General features: G+C 38.7%; 2 protein-coding genes across 2 annotated transcripts in view; both read right to left on the bottom strand.

Moving 5' to 3' along the window:
• Window positions 1-21,349, bottom strand: part of LOC134223642 (oxidative stress-induced growth inhibitor 1-like) — a 110,496-nt gene that overhangs the window by 71,615 nt on the left and 17,532 nt on the right. The window lies entirely within an intron of this gene.
• On the bottom strand, window positions 18,255-21,168 carry LOC134228140 (uncharacterized). The gene is made up of 3 exons (XM_062709916.1): window positions 20,216-21,168; window positions 19,972-20,013; window positions 18,255-19,911 (listed from the first exon to the last, which is right to left on the bottom strand). Exons 1-3 carry the CDS (start codon window positions 20,577-20,579, stop codon window positions 18,656-18,658), a joined length of 1,662 nt encoding a protein of 553 aa, XP_062565900.1. The 5' UTR covers window positions 20,580-21,168; the 3' UTR covers window positions 18,255-18,655.

The raw sequence follows: 21,349 nt of genomic DNA, 5'->3' as shown, positions 1-21,349 counted from the left end.
CACTGGGCGATGGCGAGGGGGGAGACCATATGACTGGATGAAATATTTAAGAGCTTCAACTCCGTAGACAATCCATATTGAATGGTCGTTCCAATAGTTGGGAGTCGATTTTAATCGAGGTAGCGATTTTTTCGCATGATAATTAGGCTTCTCAGAAGGCATCAGTGAAACGTGCAATTCAACAAAATTCCCAGAATTTGTCTGTGATATCTATCGCACCAGGGGCAGATACTTCCAGTCTAGTCTAGTCTACACTATCGTACCAGGGGCAGATACTTCATACAAAAAGTGTGACATAAGGGTGAGTGGAGTATAAAATGCTATATTTGCGTTACGTAATCAATGGATTTTTCCTGCGGTGCGGTTTTCGTTCACTGAAGTCTCTGGAATGTTGCTTTCAGCCATGTGGGTTATCTTTTCGCCAGCGTTTGGAGGGGAGGCGCCGTAGCCAGTGTAATAAAAGGTTTAGTTTCCCATACTAGTTTTCATACAAACTTGAACCGGCTTGCGCTCAACCAGTTTTTGTTCAAATCGGTTTTTTGAGGACACTCGGAGCATGGGACGGAATCGAGGGACGGAATCGAGTGAGTGGTGCTGGGTCGTTTTTTGAACCACCCTACTAATATTCTTTGTTTTTCTATAAATACGACACCAATACTACTACAGTATATGAAAGTTTTTATTGTACCAATACTATCAAAGCTTTGTTTTGGTACTCAACCCACCTTCACCTTAAGAACAATTTTACTCGACTACGTCAGATCAGCGGCCGATGGAAGCCAACCAGCCAGCATCTTGAAGAACGTTAAGGATACCACCCAACAGCTGAAGATCAATGAAGCAGCTGGTGAGGATGGTATCGGAGCTGAGCTCATCAAGATGGGCCTTGAAAAGTTGGCCACTTGCCTGCACAAACTGATAGTCGAAATCTGGGAAACTGAACAGCTACCGGATGAGTGGAAGAAATGGGTCATATGCTCACCAGTCTGATCAAAACAAAGGTGGTTGGTTTGCCAAACTGTGTTAAGATTTCGGGCGAACACTTCATGTCGTTCGAATCACGCCGAGCATTGAGACAAGGTGATGGGCTGTTGTTCAACATTGCGCTAGAAGGTGTCATGTGGAGAGCCAGGTGTAACAGCTGGGGTATGATTTTTAACAGATCCAGTCAATTTATTTGTTTCACGAACAACATGGATATTGTTGGCCGAACATTTGCAAAGTTGGCGGGCCTTGATTTAGAGTATATGAACCTTATCTATCTGTTTTTGAAAAAGATTGATGTTAGAATTTGAATCTTTGTGAGTCCCCTGTATGTAGCATTTACCCTTAAAAGTGTCCTCTTCTTTCCGTTGTCTCTTTTTTCCTTTTTTTTGTTTCGCTTCCATTACAGATCAATGCAAAAACCACCATCAAACCAAAGCAACAACATCGCAATCAATAATTTTAAAACCCTACCCCCTCCTATTCCTATTGTGTATTTGTGATCCCTAACCTCGAGTCAGTCGCGTGTACGTCGGCTACCCAAACTAACTCTAGTTGTAAGAATCACAAGAATTGTAAAATAAATTGTACAAAAAAAAAAACATATTTCCGGCTCCGTAACGCCAAATGAGCCTTCTGAATAAAAGCAAGATTAAAAAAAAAAAAACATTTGCAAAGGTGGCAGAACTGTATTTCCGCAGAAGGTCAATCCTTGATGTATTTTTCTAGCAGATAAAATTTATTTAATGCAAGGATCCTCTTTAGTCCAGAGGTTAGATGCGCATTTACAAAGCAAGACCATGCTTGAAAAGGGTGGAAATTTTCGGGTTGGAAATTTTCTAAACTTCACTGGCATAAGAGTATCACCACGCTAACATTGTGATATACATTCGAATGCAAAAATAGTAACTTGGCTTAGAAACTTCGCAGATATTAACGGCGAGGCGGCAATGTTTCACTGGAGGATGTAATGTCAGAGGAGAAGGCAGAGGTTTATAGTTTCTCGGGTTACTTCCCCAGATTATACTTTTATAATACCTTATTTTTCCTCCTTAGCCGGCCCTCCTTAGCCGTGCAGTAAGACGCGCGGCTACAAAGCAAGACCATGCTGAGGGTGGCTGGGTTCGATTCCCGGTGCCGGTCTAGGCAATTTTCGGATTGGAAATTGTCTCGACTTCCCTGGGCATAAAAGTATCATCGTGTTAGCCTCATGATATACGAATGCAAAAATGGTAACCTGGCTTAGAAACCTCGCAGTTAATAACTGTGGAAGTGCTTAATGAACACTAAGCTGCGAGGCGGCTCTGTCCCAGTGTGGGGATGTAATGCCAATAAGAAGAAGAAGAAGAAGAATACCTCATTTTTCTACGAGAATTTGATAATGATCCATCCCAAACTGCAATAAAATATTATTTCTTGTACATGTGAAAGCACTAACGGATGAAGAAAATTTATACCAAGAAATATAAAATTTACAGAAACAAAACCATCAGAATTTAACAATTTAAAAATAGGTCGTGTCGTAATAGTATCTTCGACGTAATTCTGGAAGCTGATACTGTACCGAATCTATCAATAACAACAAAAAAAAGTTCGCAATGTATACCCATTAAAAAGCCGGCTCAAAACAAATAGCAACCGCAAACGTCCCTTATCAGGCCTGGTGCATTCATTGAGAATAAAAGATGTAAACCGACAAGCCGGATAATACCGAACTCATCAACAGTTGTGTTCTGTGTCAGTACGGCGATCGGTTTGAGCTTTGATACTGAGTGCAAAAATTTATTAATGCATTATACCTGCATCGAGGGGTTTTTCAACTTGCATGTGCACCGATGAATGGTGGCAATCATCACATGGGGAACCGGTTTTTGAAATATGTGATTGACAGTAGAAAAGGGAATATATTATAAGAAGCTCACGACAAATGTTACATCCAACTGTGAGAAAAGTGACGTCTGCTAATTTCAACAGAATTAGTCGCAATTTTTATTGATCGCCTATGGATTTTATTTCAACCGATGGTAATGCACTCATAACATTATTACCTATCGATGGGAAATAAGAGACGAAGGGCAATGATAGCCTTTGGGTCATATGGTGGACCTGTGGCACTGTATTTTACTTCAATTGCTTTGCTATTCATTAAATTACACTGTATACGAAGCTGAAACGCTAGTTACACTGACTTACACTACACTATTGAAATTTAAAACCATTATGTATTTGTACACATTTCAAAATTTAGCCTCAAGAAAGAGATATTTGCTAATCGGACTAAAACAGCGGAACCATCCTTGAGTGTCTTTTCGCTTTTGGTATCAAATGGTGTTAAAGGTTCATTTTTCAATTTTGCTAAACTCCACAAAGCGCTCTACCTCGCATTTTTACTATTAAATGGGATTCATTTTTGATGATTTCCAATCCAGTTTTGTCTAGAATACATAATAAACGATGGATGGAATCATAATGAGAGCAATTAACTTTTTTTATATCCTAAAAGCATTTCGTAGGGGGTTATATATTAAAGATATTTCATTTACATTCGCGAAACCCATAACGTCACGTTTACGACTCTAGTGATAGTTCTAGCGCCGTTAACAGCCCGCGTCCGCTCGGTTAGTTACCACGTTGCTAGTCTAAATCTTCAGTTCTGAAAAGCTGCCTCGCAGGGTTTAGAAGCAATTATCACTCTGTGTGTGAAATCGCGAATCATTCACGTTTCACACGCACTCATTCAAGTGTAACCTATAGCAAACTGTTTACTAATTCTGTGGAAACAAAACTACATCGACACTTGTCTTGCCTTTAGCTTTAGACGAACTTATTATCAATACAATTTGATACGAAATGATCGACGAGTAGGTATAGGGTGATGGGATTAGTTTGGACAACTGATTCTATTTTGGAGTTTTAACTATATTTCTTAGAATTAGTTGAAAGAAGGAAGGCCTTCTTAATAATGTTTAATAAATAAACGCTGGATCCGATTGAGGATCCTCGGCAAAACGCTTTTAGAAAAAATAAATTTTATAGCGAAGAACTTGAAAAAAAAATAAATTTCATTTTAATAAAGATAAAAAAAATCCGCTGGATATTCCCAAACTTCGACGCAATTGCGAGTTTCCAAAAAATGGGACATTATTGTATAAGAATCAAGTTACATCCTCTGAGCAAGCCACTAATGTCGACTTCATAACACCTAATGACATATGAGTCTAACGAATAAAATAATGATAATTACTAAAAAAAAAAGCTTACTGTACGTACATGTCTATCTTGGCGAATTCCTGTTATTTATATTGTCATCTGAAGCGACTATTGTGGACATGATCATCACGTGATTGCTTTGATAATGCGTACGTGATGAACTGCGAGTTGATTTCGACTATTTATGAAAGTCACTGGCAAATCAGTAATGATGAAATACTTTGGAAAACACATTACTGTATCTGATTTTACATTAACTTGGAATTGGTCATGTATGGATGCATAACTAGGCACGTTTTGTTTGTTTGATTAACTTAGGAATACATGAATTACTTCTGACATTATGAAATAAATAAAAATGAATTACTTCTGAAATTATGAAATAAATAAAAATGAATTACTTCTGACATTATGAAATAAATAAATTACATCAAAACAATGATACGTGTTACTGGTAATACTTACTGCTCCTACTGCCCGAAATCGCATACAGTAGGGGAAAGTGGGGAGACTTGATCCCCGGGGAGACTTGATCACCCCCTGTTATAACGAAAACTAAAGTAGTTTTGTTCTAGCGTATTTTTTAGTATAGACCTTTATGTGGTGAGTTATTTTTTTTTGGATTAACAACCTTATTTATTATGCAGAGATTTATTATGTATGTTTTGACCTTCTTAAAGATGTTTTATTGGCCACGCAAAATTTGAACAACTTTTCATAACAATGACCAAATGCTTTCGTTTTCTCACAGCACAAAGCCCTAAATATGCTTAATGATCTGTACTTATGAAAATGTCAACATTCCATCAAAGTTTTAGGATATTTGGATTTGAAGTTATTGCCTCAATATGAGTACACTTGATCCCTCTTTAGTCACCCATACAAAAAAATGGCGAAAAAAAATTAAAAAATATAAATGAATCATTTGTTTGAGAAACTGATATCCATTTTACACAATTTCGAGATAACAACAAAAAACGGTGTAATTCGTAGATTGGACACTAGTGATACTCATGTTTTACTTTTGAGATCCTTATCTAGAATACTATCAGAAATCAAGAAGGGGAGTGGTCCTTGATTCCAGTCTTAAACAAAAATAACAAAAGCATGAGGATTACTACTCCTGGCCACACCCATCTTCACCGTAACTAGGGAGAGGAGGGAAGTGTTGATGTAGTACTTACTTAACGAGAGGCCACCGACTTAGCGACACCCTCATAAGTACTACGGAGTTGGATAATGAGGAAGGTATTCGTTGGGTCAGGATTTTCCTGTAACTGGCAATGTAACCGTGGTAGATCTTACCCCGTAACACACCACGTAAAGGTGTCTACCCAGCATTACGGGTAAATAATACGTCGATTTGTAGGGAGATGGTCAAACTGCTTGACCGTGTGTACGCTGCATTATGTGTGTAAATGTTGTAAACTGCCCATAAATTCATAACAGTCCCATGTTTGCTTAATTTCCTATCTTCATGGGACTGTAATGGATTTATGGGCAGTAAGAGCCAGGGGACTAGACTAAAAACTAGGTCCCATACAAGATATCGAAGATCTCTGATATATGATGTTAATATATAACTTATAATTAAAATCACAGAAATAAAGTTTGAAAAAAGGAAGACCCATGGAGTGTACATCTGGGTGTTGCGGATAGAGCCGCTTCTCTGCTCTCTAGCGAGTAGAGGGATATTTTGAAATCACTCCCATAAGCAAAATTATTTTGCAGTATTTGGCTGTCAAACATTTCCAGGTTTTCGAATTTCTTTTTCAATGCTGCGTGAGGGCGCACAAATGCGCGAGACTGCAGATGGCTTTTATATGGTTTACATACATTCCAGCTCCAACCAGCTGCAGAATCTCGTAAAATTTCGTAACAAGTGCTTTTTAGTTGCATTCCTACTAATTTTCCGAGTCTACGACACTACCCATAATGCCATTACCCCGATGGCCACTACCCCGAGTGCCATTACCCCGAATGAGTCACTACCCTGAATGCCATCACCCCTAAAGGGATCATTCATAAGAATGTTCTACTTGTTCTAGGACTTATTCAATAGCAGGGCGACTCCAGTTAAGTAAATTAAACAATTTACACAAGGAAAATTTGCTCCGTACTTATTTTTCGAGCCGATAGCCCTTTGACAAGGCTCACCGTGTTGGACTCGCGAATCGTTTTATCAAACTAGAACTAACAATTAATTGCATATTATTCGGCAACTCGGCCGTACGAAAACAATTTTTTGTTAAATATCTTGGCTGTGCATATGCACAGCACATGTTTCGAAATGGACAAATTGATATGAAATTTGCGAAAAAGAATCCACGTATAAAGAATCCAACCTCGTACTCTCTAGTACTCACGCGTGATAACCCCTACACAACAAGACCACTTAAAGGTCACGTTTGCGGAAAAGCCATCAGAATCCGAGTACCAACCTCCACCGCGGTTAGCTCTTTTTTTGCAAATTGAATATCTTCCGGATGCTTGATTTGTCCAGTCTTCACATTGTTAATTATTCGAAACATGTGCTGTGCATATGCACAGCCTAGATATTAAACTAGAAATATTTGGAAACAGTATAGAACGAATTCTCGGTCCATAAAATCCCGTTACATATCATGTGCTATCTTTGAAAACTGTTAAAGCTAAGGTGATAATGTCGCAGCACGTTCTCATGGTGGAAATTTCAGCCCACGTCGACTGGGCTTGAGACGGCTCGCGAACATGTATTTCAACAGAATAAAGGCGTGGAAATGTTGCTTCTGAAGTTTGCGGAAAGCCGGCGGTAAACCTTACTGTGACAAGAAGGGCATGACGACAAGACCCTAGAATGAAAGGATCTCTTCTGTTCATCAAATATGCTTGTTCCTCCTTTAGAAAGGAACAGGCATAGTTTCGTTATACCTCGCAAACGCGATCATTTGAAAGAGGTGTTATCTCTTCTGTCCGCCTTAAACCGAGCAAACTCGTTCACTTAAAGAAGGCATTACCTCATATGTTCGCTTTAAACCGGGCAAACGCGTTCGAAAAGGCATTATCTCCTATATTCACCTTATACAGAATGCGTTCACCCAAAGAAGGCGTCATTTCCTACATTTGCTTATATCGGGCAAATGCGTTCATTCAAAGAAGGCAATATCTCCTCTGTTTGCCTTAAACCGGGCAAATACGTTTATTTTAAGCATGCGTTATCTCTTTTTTCTGCGTTATATGGGGCAGACCCGTTTATCTGAAGAAGGCATTATCTCTTATGTTTGCCTTATACTAGTTCATTTAAAAAAGGCATTATATCATCTGTTTGCTTTAAACTGTTAGCGTTCATTTGAAGAAGGCATTTTTTTTCACTGTACGCCTTATATTAATTAAAAGAAGGTGTTATCTCCTCATTTACTCCATTTCATAGAATAGACTTTCCCAGGTAATAATAGCGTAGAATGATAGTTTAAGTTAATTAGACGAAAAATCACAAATGTTGGTTAAACAGAACCTTTATTGCGTTTCTCTAAGTAACTCTAAGTAGTGTATAATTTTATTCTGAATAAATTCTTTTCGGAGATTGTCATTCTACAATTCATCGGTATCTATGGGTGTAAAAAAATGATGGAAAACTACAGATTCGAAATGTATTCGGGGTAATGGTTTTATAGGGTAATGGATTTCGGGGTACTATATCATTCGGGGTGGTAGCCTTTGGGGTAATTGCATTCGGGGTATTGGCATTCGTGGTACAGGTGTGGAGCCAAATTTCCACTCGAAATATAATGTGAAAATGTTTATTACAAAGAATATAAAACTCAAACTAAGTTTGTTTCATTTTTTCCCCAAATAATAACAAAACTTCTCAATATTAGATCTTCAATGTCCGGCACAATAGAAAATGTTGACTTCAGTTTGACAACCAAATCGATTCTTTTCTCACCACTCAGGTGTACATTAATTCTCTACATAAATCACTCCCAACGACTGATTATTTACCACTTAATAATGTATGGAATGAGATGTCCCCGTTCGATGTCTGAAATGTGAATTCAAGTGAAGTATTGATTTACAGAAAAAAAAATCAACAACGCTGCACAGTATTGACCAGGCTGGCAGCTTTTATGTGCTTCAAACATTAATAAAGACAATGACAAGACTAATGATAGAAATAGTCAATTCAATCATTTTCCAAGATTCTTCCGACTGATGGCTGTGTATGTATAGACTGTCTAGACTAGAAAATCGAAATACGTATCTGTCAAAGGTACAATAAACTAGTGGAATTAAATGGAGTAATACAAGCTCGTCTTATGACAAATTTTACAATGTTCATAGTAATGTTATGTTCATTAATCATTAATTGCTTCTACTCTGATTTCTATATTTGAAATTTCTTATTTTTTATGATTTTTTTTAATTGTGCAGGAGGAAATTTTTATTTCAGTCTTTTAAAACCTACGATCGGAACCGATTATGAAGAAACTACCATAAGTAAAATTATCGCATAAGTAGATATGTTGTTTTCGAGTACATAGCTGCTTGATATCGGTTCCGGTAAGAACCTTAAGTGGACACTCCAAAACATGAACGTATTGGCGTCCCGAAAGTCAATTTCAGGCGGCCAATCTGGAACGGGTCCCGGTGAGGATCTAAAGGGGCAGTAACGGAATCGAGCATATTGGTGCTGTTCGGATACTCAAAATTCCAGATGTTTCCCTAAGAGCGAATGAAACTCATGCCAAATACTTCCTAGTCAGTTTTATCGCCTTCAAGTGGCTGTGTATTCATCTTGGGCCAACCTATAGTGCGGACCTAAAAAGGACAGTTAAGAAGTCGAGCATATTGGTGCCAAACTCTTAAGTGAGAATGACCACCTTCAGGTGGTAAACCTGGCATCGGTCCCGATGGGTAGTAAATGACAGTTACAAATTTGGTTATACTGGTGCCGTTTATCGTTTATTGGTGTCACATATCGTCAAGTGAGTTTGGCCAACCTATAAGCAAATCCTGCAGAAATCTAAAGAGTTACAGTATTGAGTTTTTCAGAACCATATGCCACGCATGCCGTTTTACTGAAAAGTTTTAATTTGAACCCCGGTTGATTTGAACATCGTTCGAATTAAAAAGTGTCCATACGTCATTTAGCACGTGGTTTGGAGAAAAAAAATGGATCATCGTGAAACGGAACGCAGAATCAGTGGGTGTGTTGTTTTGGTGCCTCTTCCCCTAGCCAGAAACCGTTTTATCTGATGCCCATAGAGCAACCAGAAGTTCAAATAAAAAAATGAGCCAGAGTTCAAACTATCGGGGGTCCACGGTAGACTAAAAAAGCTATTAACGACTAATGCTTCTATTATTTATGTGGAGTAAAATTGATCACAATCAGACATTTCTATGAAAAAGTCTTAAAAATCACAAATCTAGTTCGATGCACCTCTAAATCTCCATGGATGCTACAATTTGGTCAGGAGACTCAATCTAAGACTGATTGAAATGGAGGGGTGGCACTTTGAATCTGGAATACTTTTGAAAATGGTGAACAAATCTAATCGATATGGCTAAATGGATCTCATGGAGACGCGAGATTTCATATGAAGCAGTTTCTATCAAGGCAACGATAGAAATCATAACAGGTTGAACCATACAATAAAGTCGAAAATATGTTCAGAGCACAGAGTGTATACAATTGAGGAGACACCCAAAGATGTAGTATCCGACTGTCCATTGTCCAAGGTTCAATATGATTCCGAATGAAAGATTCACCTCTAGCTGGCCAGACACAAATCCGTTCTCAAAGCAACCAACCAGATCATGTCAGATCTGCAGCGGAAATGAAGGGACCATCAGCAATCGGGTACCGGAGATCAGCCAATAGTGCAAGAGACAAGGCCAAAGGCAAAGACTTGGTAATGAAAAGCACAAACAGCCTCCCCCTAAAACATATTCTTCTTCTTCACTGACTCTACATTCCAACTGGAACTAGGCCTGCTTTTCAACTTAGTAATTTCCTTCTTCTTCTTCTTCTTATTCTTCTTCTTCTTCTTCTTATTGGCATTACATCCCCACACTGGGACAGAGCCGCCTCGCAGCTTAGTGTTGATTAAGCACTTCCACAGTTATTAATTGCGAGGTTTCTAAGCCAAGTTACCATTTTTGCATTTGTATATCATGAGGCTAGCACGATGATACTTTTATGCCCAGGGAAGTCGAGATAATTTCCAATCCGAAAATTGTCTAGACCGGCACCGGGAATCGAACCCAGCCACCCTCAGCATGGTCTTGCTTTGTAGCCGCGCGTCTTACCGCACGGCTAAGGAGGGCCCTACTTAGTAATCTATTAGCTTAAGAAAATTATTTTGAGCTTTTTAGTGGAATGTCTTCACTTGTCATAAGACGAGTTTGTACAATCCCATTGAATTCCACCACTTAATTGTATCTTGACAGATACGTATTTCGACCTCAACAGTAAGGAGTCAAGTACGAGACACTGAAGACGGCCTTACTGTTGACGTCGAAATATGTATCTGTCAAGATACAATTAAGTGGTGGAATTCAATGGTATTGTACAAACTCGTCTTATGACAAGTGAATCTATTAGCGTTTCCTCAGTTATTAAGTTTGCAGTTGTCATCGAGCAAGCAAGTGCAGTGCATGTATTAGTCGTCGCGAAGTAGTTAAGATATCGAATCAGCCTTCGAGAAAATACGTTAGACCCGCGTTGCTTTTCCATTTTTGTATCATTTTTCTTTCGCCCTGTCATTGGTACGGAAAGCCTTCATTCCGCTACCAACGATAATGGTATACGAATTGTAACCTTTGCTGCTGCTAGAGGGATGGCAATAAGCAGTACCTACTTCGTACGTAAGAATATCCGCAAACACATCTGGCAACACCCGAGTGGAGACACTTGCTCACAGATAGACCACGTGCTGGTCGACGGACGAAATTTCTCCGATGTTATAGATGTAAGATCTTTCAGAGGTCCGAACGTCGACTCGGATCACTATCTTGTAGTTGCGAAAATTCGGGCGCGACTTTCCAGCGAATTCACGAAACAACAGAACGATGCATTTCAATATCCAACGCTTGTCAGTTGAAGGAGTTACTGAACAGTACCGCCAGAAGCTGGACGAGCGGATAGGAGATGCCACCGGATCTGGCGACGTCAACAGATTGTGGGAACATATCCACGAAACTGTGCTTACAACAGCGCAGGAAGTGTTAGACACTGCACAGCGACGCCAACGAAATGGTTGGTTTTATGAGGAGTGCCAGCGAGTGACGGACGAGAAAAATGTTGCTAGGAGTCGAATGCTAGTGGCTCGTACCCGTTTCAACAGAGAGCGGTACAGTGTATCAAGGGCAGAAGAGAAATGAATCCACCGCAGAAGAAAAAGGCAACACGAAGTGAGTGTGATAGCTGAAGCGCAGGAGAACATGGATAGAAACGATATGCGGAGGATTTACGTAACTGTCAATGGCGCGCGGCATAAGACTGCGCCAGTGCCCGCCATGTGCAATGACCGAGAGGGGAATTTGCTGACAGACAAGACTATGGTGGCAGCCAGGTGGAAGAAGCACTTCGAAGATTTGTTGAACGGTGAAAATGAAGGTGTATAGGAGCAGGATGGACATAGTCGGCGACGGTCAGGCTGTGGAATCACCAACGCTGGACAAGGTTAAGAAGGCTCTAAACGAGCTGTTAGTCCCAAACTTCATCTGTTGGTTTTCTGTGTAATTACAGCTGACCTGGCAATAACGGAGTAGCAACCGTGGACGGTCAATAATGCTCATGCTCATGCTTTTCACTGGCTCTACATTCCAACTGGAACTTGGCATGTTTTTCAACTTAGTATTCTATGAGCATTTCCTAGGTTATTAAAAGCTTTTCTTTGCCCGCCATTGCATGAGTATGTATCTTGTATGGCAAGTTCAAGTCGAGAATATTTTCCATCCGAAAACATCCTAGACCGGACCGAGAATCGAACTTGCCATCTCCGGATTGGCAATCCTACGCCTTTGACCGCAAGGTTACTGGAGACCCCCCTAAAATATTCTACCACATGCAATATCACCGTAGATATACTGTATGGTGTTCCAGAGAAAGGAAATACGAAGCACAGAGCCTATCCTATTCAGAATATGAGAAAGTGTAAATACAAAATTGATTGAATGATCATTGGCATCAAGTAACTCTTTATAATATACAAAATCGTAATCTTAATAGACGATAAACCTATTTGTCGCCGGGATAGGTGAAAGCTATCACCGTTTTGATAAGAAGTGCAAAACTTTATGGAAAAGACTAAATAGTCTTTTTGCTAAGTGTACGTGTACGAAGCTGTATTACCTGTGTATGAACATGTTGTTCACAAAACAAAAAGGTTAAAACCCCAAGGCATGAGAAACCCGTTATCGACTATCTAATTTGTATTCGGACAAGATTACTAGTCTTCCATAAATAGCCAGTGGCTTTGCATATAGGCAGAATATCTATTAGGGCAGCACCGCTATTCTCAACCTTGACCCCTATTGTTTGCACATATTTCAATCAAGTGATTTTTATTACACAAATGTCATCATTCTACAAAATGACTTGCAAAAATGATAGAAGTTTTGCTGAGCAAAGGTTGAATGATGCAGACCGAAATATGAAGGTTAGAGTGGTGACAAGTTCTGCAAACATGTAAATCATCAATGAACGGAAACAAACATAAGAAAAGCATTGCACAAGACAGTGAAAAATATGGAAATTACAAACGTCGACTCCTGCGAAAGGTTTCGTTATAGCTCTGCGATTCAAGCTATATCTAATTGAAGTGCAGCGATTCAATGGACATACATATAGGGTTAATGAAACTAAGGTCAGTCGCTCTAACAGTCTATCTATATCCATCTATTTAGTTGTACGGTTCTTTCTGTTGGTGGTACTTAAATAGGCACCTACTCTGACGATTATCGCCCTGGCGAAAACTGTTCGATTGTCAGATCTATTTCAAGTGGGATGGCAGTAACAAAGAAAGTGTGTTCTTCAATGCACTGCAAACATAATGAAAAAATAATAAAATATTATGAAGTGAATGTAGATGTAGTTTGGGTTCCTACAAGTGGAAATTCAGAATAGCAATTATTGACGTGTACACAATTAATAATATAAAAATATCTCTATATATCAAAATGGGCAGGTTCGTCTAGTTTACAATAAAAATAGGCAGAGTTAATGTCTGAGTGTAATCAGGCGATTGTAAAAAAGGATGTAAGCAAAGGAATTTCAAATATTTATACAACGAAAACGTCAAAGCTTTTCAAAGCAGCCCAACCTGTTACCGCAAAAATCATTCATGCAATTAATTGTCCCCAACCATGTCGGATACACATATGTATGTACGTCAGCTGTCCGCGATGTCCCACCGCATTGTCGTTACGGAACCAACAACCATGTAATTAAAATTGCTGTTAGACAACGATGACCTTTTCAACCAGACATCACTCGGTAGCAACTAGACGGTCTGCTCTACACACAGCAATAAACACCAATTGACCTTCAGTATGTTGGAACCTATAGGTATTGTCAGTGGACGGGTATGTTATCTGCACGCTACGATGTGCAAAGAATTATATAGAATTTTCGTATGTGCGGAATTCCCAACAGTTTTGCAATCCGGTGCCCGAGCACAGCTTGAGATCAAATCGATAACTTGTTTTGTTATTGTGACGTCACTGATTTGGATTACTCAGGTTGATAACGGGTAACGTTATCAGCATGCATATCTTACAGTGACTGAGAGTAAATTGATAACTGATATGGATATAAAAGCGATAACGAAATTAGTTATTAGTGTTATGTAATTATGTAGTTATGTCTTATCATACAGTTTAGATATTCACAGCAAAACATAATCGAAAAAGAAATAATCAATCATGAAGATAAAAGTTTGAAAATAAATTATGATTTCGTTATGATGTCAGAGTTTTGGGTTGCTTGAAATCAAGTTGATAAAAATATCCTAAAGTCATGTTTTCAGAAAATTTGTTACCAACACATTTTGAATGCATCGCTTAAAAAAATATCTCTCTCATAATATTCTAATTATAGTCAGTTATATTCGGGGTCTCCAGGTAGCTCTGTAAGCATGGTTCAATTTTAGGATGCTCTTTAGGTGCGTAGCATTTTCGATTTCCCGAGTACATAATAAACATATGCAAAAACCATCCACAATAGAGGCATCCCACGTGCGTGGAGACGCATGGTTGATTTTGGTGTTTTACCACCAATTACAATTTTTGGCAACACACCGCTGCCAATATTTGTTTGTATTGGCGGGCCACCGTTCAAAATTCTTCACGCTGCTGAACTGTAATTTCTTACGCCGGTTAAAGTTTGTAACGGTATAGGGGAGAATGGTCCAAAATGCACCCCTGGGGTAAAATGGCCTCACTCATAAAACCACTCATATAATCTGTTGTAGTACATTTATGAACGAATATTACCATTACAATTCATAATTAGTTATCCATCATTGAGCTCCATTAGAAAAATTTAGCAAAATCCCTTCATATTCATTCAAATTTACCGATTTGATATTCTTCAACCACATCTGTAAGATTGTACTTCAATCCATTAAGGTGACTCGGGGAGGCACTAAACACCGTGTTATTTTTCCTATCTTTTGTCTCTTTCTAGCATTGTCACCTCGTAACTTTGGAGTGGCGTATTTTGGTTTTCAGTTGATTAATGAAACTGTAAATGTATCAGAATGTAGATCGCGAGTAAGCACGCGCCGGTGATACTTTTTCAAAATCATATTTGTTGTAGATAATTAATTAAGCATTCAATGATGAAAATGATGACTATTTGATGATTGTTCGTGCTTCCCGTGTCACCTTAAGAAAAAACAAACAACCATGGGTTCACCATCATTTTACATGCAATTGAGTCATTTTTGACCATCATTCGAGCGTTTTGGCCCAGGCCTATTTTTAAAACATTTCTTAAATGCTTTAGAAAGTCATGAAAACCTTATTATTTTAATGATCTCCTACATTGTGAAATGTAGCTGGGTTTGTAAATTTTGCACATATACGTTGAAATGGTTGGGTATTTTTGTTCATATGGGCGAAAAAGCTTAAGGGGTGCATTTTGGACCGTTATCCCCTACATTAATCAACACCGTATCACAGCTAACTGCACTGAAAAATCAATGGAAATTTAATAGAATTTTGATACAGCTTTTCTTGGAAATTCGAATTTGTATAGATTCCCATGAAAGTTCAGGAGAGTTTTCAATAAAAATGAATTATATCGATGGAAATTCATAAGAACTTCGAAGGGTAATTTAAAACTATTCTGAATTTGAGTAAAAGTAAAGCATAGTTCTTTTGATTTTCCACGGGAAATTCTTCTGAATTTGTCAAAAGCATTGTATTTTCATGAGTTCTGGAGAAAGCCATCAGCTAAAATCGAAATTGATCTAGAGTGCGACGCTACAATCAAACAAACGATTGACAGTTAGATGAAAAAAAAATCATGAGCGAGATCGGGCAGGTTCGTCTAGTTCTTCTACAAAATCATCGCCATACTAGGGTAAATGACCCAATAGTGGAGGACTTAAGCATATCAATCTCATAATTAGCGTCATTTCTGATGAAAATAATACAAACTAATGTACTTTTGATAGCATCCAGATTTCATGAGGCCTTGTGCATCATCCTAAATATTGATGTACAAAGAAAATGTGCATTTACTTCGCTAAATATCATGAATAATTCAGCATGATATTGTTCCTATAGTTGCGATAGTGTTCCTATAGTTGCGTATGAGTGTTCCAATAGTTGTGGGGTAATATGTTTTACCTCTAAACGATCAACAGACATACACAAGCTATTGCGATTATATCGTAATAGCGGTATATAACTGTGCATATATGGGTAATCAATAATTAGGGTCCATACACATATTACGTAAGCACATATTGGGGGAGGGGAGCTTGTCTTTTTCTTACGCACCTTATCAATGAAAAATCATTTGTATAGAAGAAATCTCAAATGGGCGAAGGGGACCGAAAAACCCAGACAAATTGCTTGCGTAATACGTGTACCATCCCTTACATGGCACTGCAAAATGATATATGAATTTAACCAAGTGCTATGTTCTGAACAAGAAAAAAACTCGGTGGATGATATTTAAAATAACAGCACCGTGAATCAAATTGAATGCTGATCTTAATGTATAGTATAATGGCTGATGTATCTGTTGGCAACCTAGATCTAGGTGCTGGAAGACCAAAATGTAATAGGGACCTTTCAAAAATAACGTAATCCTATAAGGGGAAGGAGGGGGTCAGGTAAAGTGTTATGGTTGATATGAATAAATTAAATCATCCATACAAAAAACATTACGAAGGGGAGGGAGGAAGTCTAAACATGCCCAAATTTGCGTTGCGTAATTTGTGAACGATCCCATAGTGTTTAGCTATAATTTCACTGTATTCGAGTCTGATCAGAAAGTGAAATTCAAGCAAACTTATGTTATGATCCATTGGAATTCTGGTCAAATCGGGTTTATGTTTTCTTCCACTATCAATTTATGTTTCAAAATAAGTAAATCCTCGTTACATTACATTTAATTAATATATTTTATCCATTTCAAAAGTACACTTCGTCTAATCTAATCTTATACTAGCATAATATGAAAAGCACAACTCCTCTATTCATGAACTGTATTTGAAAGTCGTAATGCCTTAAACAAGTTAATTTTCTCACGCTTTGAAGTTATACTTTGTTCTCGTTTGGCTTTACGTAAATTCTCTCGTTCCAGTTTTCTAAGTTCTAATTCCTTCCGTCGCTGCTCGCGCATTTTTGCTTTGAACTGCTCAGCTTCAATTTTCTTTTGGGCTCGTTTTTCGGACTTCTCTTTTTTCTGCTCCCGGGACACTGCCTTTAACCTTTCCACTTCTATTTTCTTCGCGGCCCGCTTTTCAGCATTTTCTTTTCGTTGCCTTATTTTGCCCTGCTTTTCTTCTTCAATTCTACGAAGCTCTTGAAGACGTTCACCAGCGGTAAGAACTGGATAGAATGTTCGTTTGTAATTCCGATGTTTGCAACTGCAACGATGTTTATCAAGAAATGCAGAGATACTCATCTTTCTTTTCTGGCTCCTCTGTTCACAGGTCACTGTTTCCTCAGGTTCGACTATAGCACTGATCATGTTTGTCAACTGGTGTAGCAAAAATAAGCGTATGATCAGCGTCGGTAAATGTGAAGTAATGACTTTTCATCGTTTGAAGAACCCGATTATTTTTGAATATTACATAGATAACATTCTACTAAGCAGAGTTGATCAAGCAATAGATCTTGGCGTTACATTGGACACAAAACTTTCCTTCAACTCGCATTATGCTGCAATAATTAGCAAGGCAAACCGTCAGCTCGGTTTCATCTCTAAAATCGCCAGAGAATTTACAGACCCGCACTGCCTCAAGGCGCTTTATTGCTCGCTTGTACGACCCATCCTGGAAAATGCTGCAATTGTGTGGGCTCCAAATGACGTGGCATGGAATTTGCGAATTGAGCGAGTCCAAAAACGGTTTGTGCGGCTTGCTTTGAGGAGTCTACCATGGCGTGACCCATTGAACCTACCAGCTTATCCCGATAGATGCCAACTACTTGGTCTCGAAACTCTCGATCGGCGGCGCAAGATTCAGCAAGCATCGTTCATCGTCAAATTACTCAACGGAGACGTCGACTGCCCGCATCTTTTATCTTTGCTGAACTTTCGTGCATCAGGAAGACTTTTAAGGCAACACACTTTGATGCAGCATGGATTTCACCGAACTCGTTATGCATATAACCAGCCCATTTGCGCGATGATACGAGCTTTCAAATCAGTTGAATCTGTGTTTGATTTTGGATTGACTACATCTCAATTTGTTAATCGGATAAGAAGACTACATATAGATTAGTAACGTTTCACGTTATTCATTAAGATCAGATCAGATCAGATGAATTATAATAAATAAATAAATAAATAAATAAATAAATATCCAATTGTTCTGAAACTCGCAACAACTGATTCAGCGGTTCATGGTCAAGTAATTCTGAGCCATTCGACGCATTTTCTTTTTGAAATTCAGAATCAGGAGGTATTATTTCAACTGTAATTACAATGAGCATTAGCTATAAAAATTGAAATGATCTAATATCGCGTGATTCACCTGGTGTAACATCTGTATGATATACAGAGATGTTCATCAAATTAGAAGAAGAATCCATACTTTCGTCCAAACGAGAGCTGCTTGGGCAACCGACAGTTACGAGAGGCGTGTTCCAAAGATCGCTGTTTGGAAGTAATAAAACTTCTTCAAAATCTTCCTGAGATGAGTCATCATTCGAGATGTCATGGAAATTTCCGTCTGATGATGCAAGGTCGACTAAAAAACGAAAATGAAGTGTAACTTATAATTTAACTAATTTTGAACTAATTACCTGGCATGTTCTGTATTTGTTCAGCAGTAAGTGACGGCTGATTGTCATCATAATCGGAAAGATTCACTGGAACGGATACATCGTCGTGAGGTTGAGTCATGTGTGATAATCGGCTGTGGAAGGGTCTTAATAATTTTTCAAAAATGGTTTTAATAACAATTTCATCGCTGTTCAGCTCCAAACAAGTGGTTATCTTTCTTAACCGCTCTTCTCCAATATCTTTCAAAACTTGCTTAATTGTTGTGAAAGGGATGATGACGGAGTCTGTAATATAGGAAGGGTGCGCTATCAAATTATCACTGACTTGTGCCGGTAGGCTCGTGGAAGAGGGTGAGGCGATTGGCACCGGCGTTTCGACCGAAACTTCTTGGTTAATCGCGGATGCTGCTGACTTTGCAATGCATTTAGAGTAATCGATATTGTCTGCGTTGAAAGGATATAAACCGCAAGCTCTGAAGCCGTTAATGACACTGCTCGCAAGGATTCCACGCTTCATTGCCTCTTGAAGGACTGGGCCGAAATGATCCAAGGAGAGGATTTCTCCATTATGTGTGTCATGCCATTCTGATACAGCTGCTTTCCAAGCATTTTTCAACGGTTTGAAAATGCCTACATCAGCGGGTTGAGTGATTCTTGTGGTATTAGGGTACAGAACAACAAGAAATATCTCCAATTCAAGGCATAAATCTGCCACTTCTGCAGCCATGTGCGAAGAATGCCCATCAACAAAATATATGACAGGGAATGTTACACCTTTCTTCAACAAAAAGTGATAGAATACTTTTTGTATATATAATGCAAAATTATCTGCATCCATCCATCCTTTTGCACTTTTACCAACGCCCCAATCTGCCGGAAATGTCCGTAACAAGTCCGTGCGAAGTCTTTTCATCGGTAATATTACATCAGGTGGAACAATTGATCCATCAGCAGCAAAACTGAACATGACCGTTATGTTCAAATGACTGTTGGCATGTTCCACTTCGTATACATTGCGACTTTCTCTGGCCGCCAGTACAGCTTTGGTTTTTGGATGAAGAAAAAAGGATGTTTCATCGCCGTTGTATACCCTTGACGGATCTTGAAGGATTTCCGAAAGTCCACGTTCTTCAAAATACGTATATACTTTATCGAACCAGCCACGGATGTCAGCTTCGGAGACTTTTGCACTCGCTGCAGACACTGCTTCTGGTGTTCGTAGTGTGATGGATTTGTTTCTTTTTAGAAAACTGTTGAACCACTTACGGCCTAAAACAAGTTTACAAGATATTAGATTCATTTGAAGTAAGAAGAAAGAGCTTGTCTAACCGGGACGATTGTTTCGAAATGGATTGGGTTTGGGCGTAAAACCTGTCCACGTTAAATTTCGGACACTAAGATAGTGTTTGAATGATTTTTCACGATTTCTTCAATTTGTACGAGTACCAAAACATGCTGAAAGCAGCACATAAACCAAAAACATTTAGCTGCCATGTCAATGGATTGTCTCAGTGGTTTGTAAAAAATGTTAAAAATCGCATAGGAAGATGGGTGTCCGAAATTTAACGTGGACAGGCTTTAGCATCAAAAAAGGATTTCACTTTCGAATACAGCGTTTCTTTGACGACTGGAATCCCCCTCTGTTGTCTATCTTTCAACCAAGCCACAAGTTTTTCTTCCTCTTCACTCGACAAAACTGTTGACGGACCTTTTCGAGTTTTCTGGGTCCATTTATCACTCAGTCTATACCTTATGGTAGATTCAGGGATACCAAAAGATTTCGACGCACCGTAAATAGTTTGTCGGCCAGTTTTCACATTTAAAATGCATTGCTGCACAATGCTTTCATCGTTATGGTGCTGATTCTTGCCTTGCTTATTTTTCGGTTCATGATTCTTTTTTCCTGACATACTGGAAAGAAAAATCTTCATTGCCATGATTAATTTGTATTATATTTTATACTTACATTCAATATCTCAAATGATCAACAGACGAATTGGAGAGAAAACTGATCGACAACGCGAAAAATGTTGACGTTCCAAAGCGGCGAAATTCAAACTTTTACTTTTGAAGTACGGCACAGAATGCATAGGAAATGCATATCGCAACAAAAGGAACATAGTATGCCGTGTGTACCAATAGTGGAGGAGTAGTTTTTCACGTTATTTGAGCTTTAACACGGTGTATCATCATTGAAATAGTAATAGAATGTATCATTCTGCTTGAGGAATTCAAACTTCTAGAAACATTCGTATTAATATGGGTATTTTCGTTATATTCTGAAGACATAGTGGAAGAAAAGTGTTAGTGGCAGGTGAACCTGTGCGCCAACTTCACAAAATCTCTTTTTGAAATCCATACGATGTATATTTGCATGAAACGGTTGCTCTAAAACATACAAATGTAGACTATATGCGCTCTGAGTACTGTATCGAGCAACTACTCGCTATAGAATGAACCAAATATTTGCTTTTTAGGTATGTACCGCAACTATTGGTACTACCTTAACTATGGGATCACTTACCCTATCACCTTTCCGATACGAACTCTGATTTTTGCACTCGCAAAGTGTACCCCAATATAGAAAACACAGACGTAATCCTACGTTTGATTTTGGAGTAAAATGATAGCCTTTCAGTACAACTTTGTTGTACGAAGAAGGCAAAGAGTTTCTACTGTCTCCTGCTAGAATGCTGAATCGTACCCG

Source organism: Armigeres subalbatus, chromosome 3, assembly GCF_024139115.2.
Source record: "Armigeres subalbatus isolate Guangzhou_Male chromosome 3, GZ_Asu_2, whole genome shotgun sequence".
Taxonomy (NCBI): Eukaryota; Metazoa; Arthropoda; class Insecta; order Diptera; family Culicidae; genus Armigeres; species Armigeres subalbatus.
This window is presented reverse-complemented; position numbering and strand designations above follow the sequence as displayed.

Excerpts from the sequence above, each read along its gene's own strand:
- LOC134228140 (XM_062709916.1), bottom strand. The coding sequence starts at position 20,579 with ATGGCAATGAAGATTTTTCTTTCCAGTATGTCAGGAAAAAAGAATCAT. Across the intron at positions 20,014-20,215 it reads CTTTTTTGATGCTAAAGCCT|GTTTTACGCCCAAACCCAAT; the intron begins GTCCACGTTAAA and ends TAACGTGGACAG. Across the intron at positions 19,912-19,971 it reads ATTTCGAAACAATCGTCCCG|GCCGTAAGTGGTTCAACAGT; the intron begins GTTAGACAAGCT and ends AACTTGTTTTAG.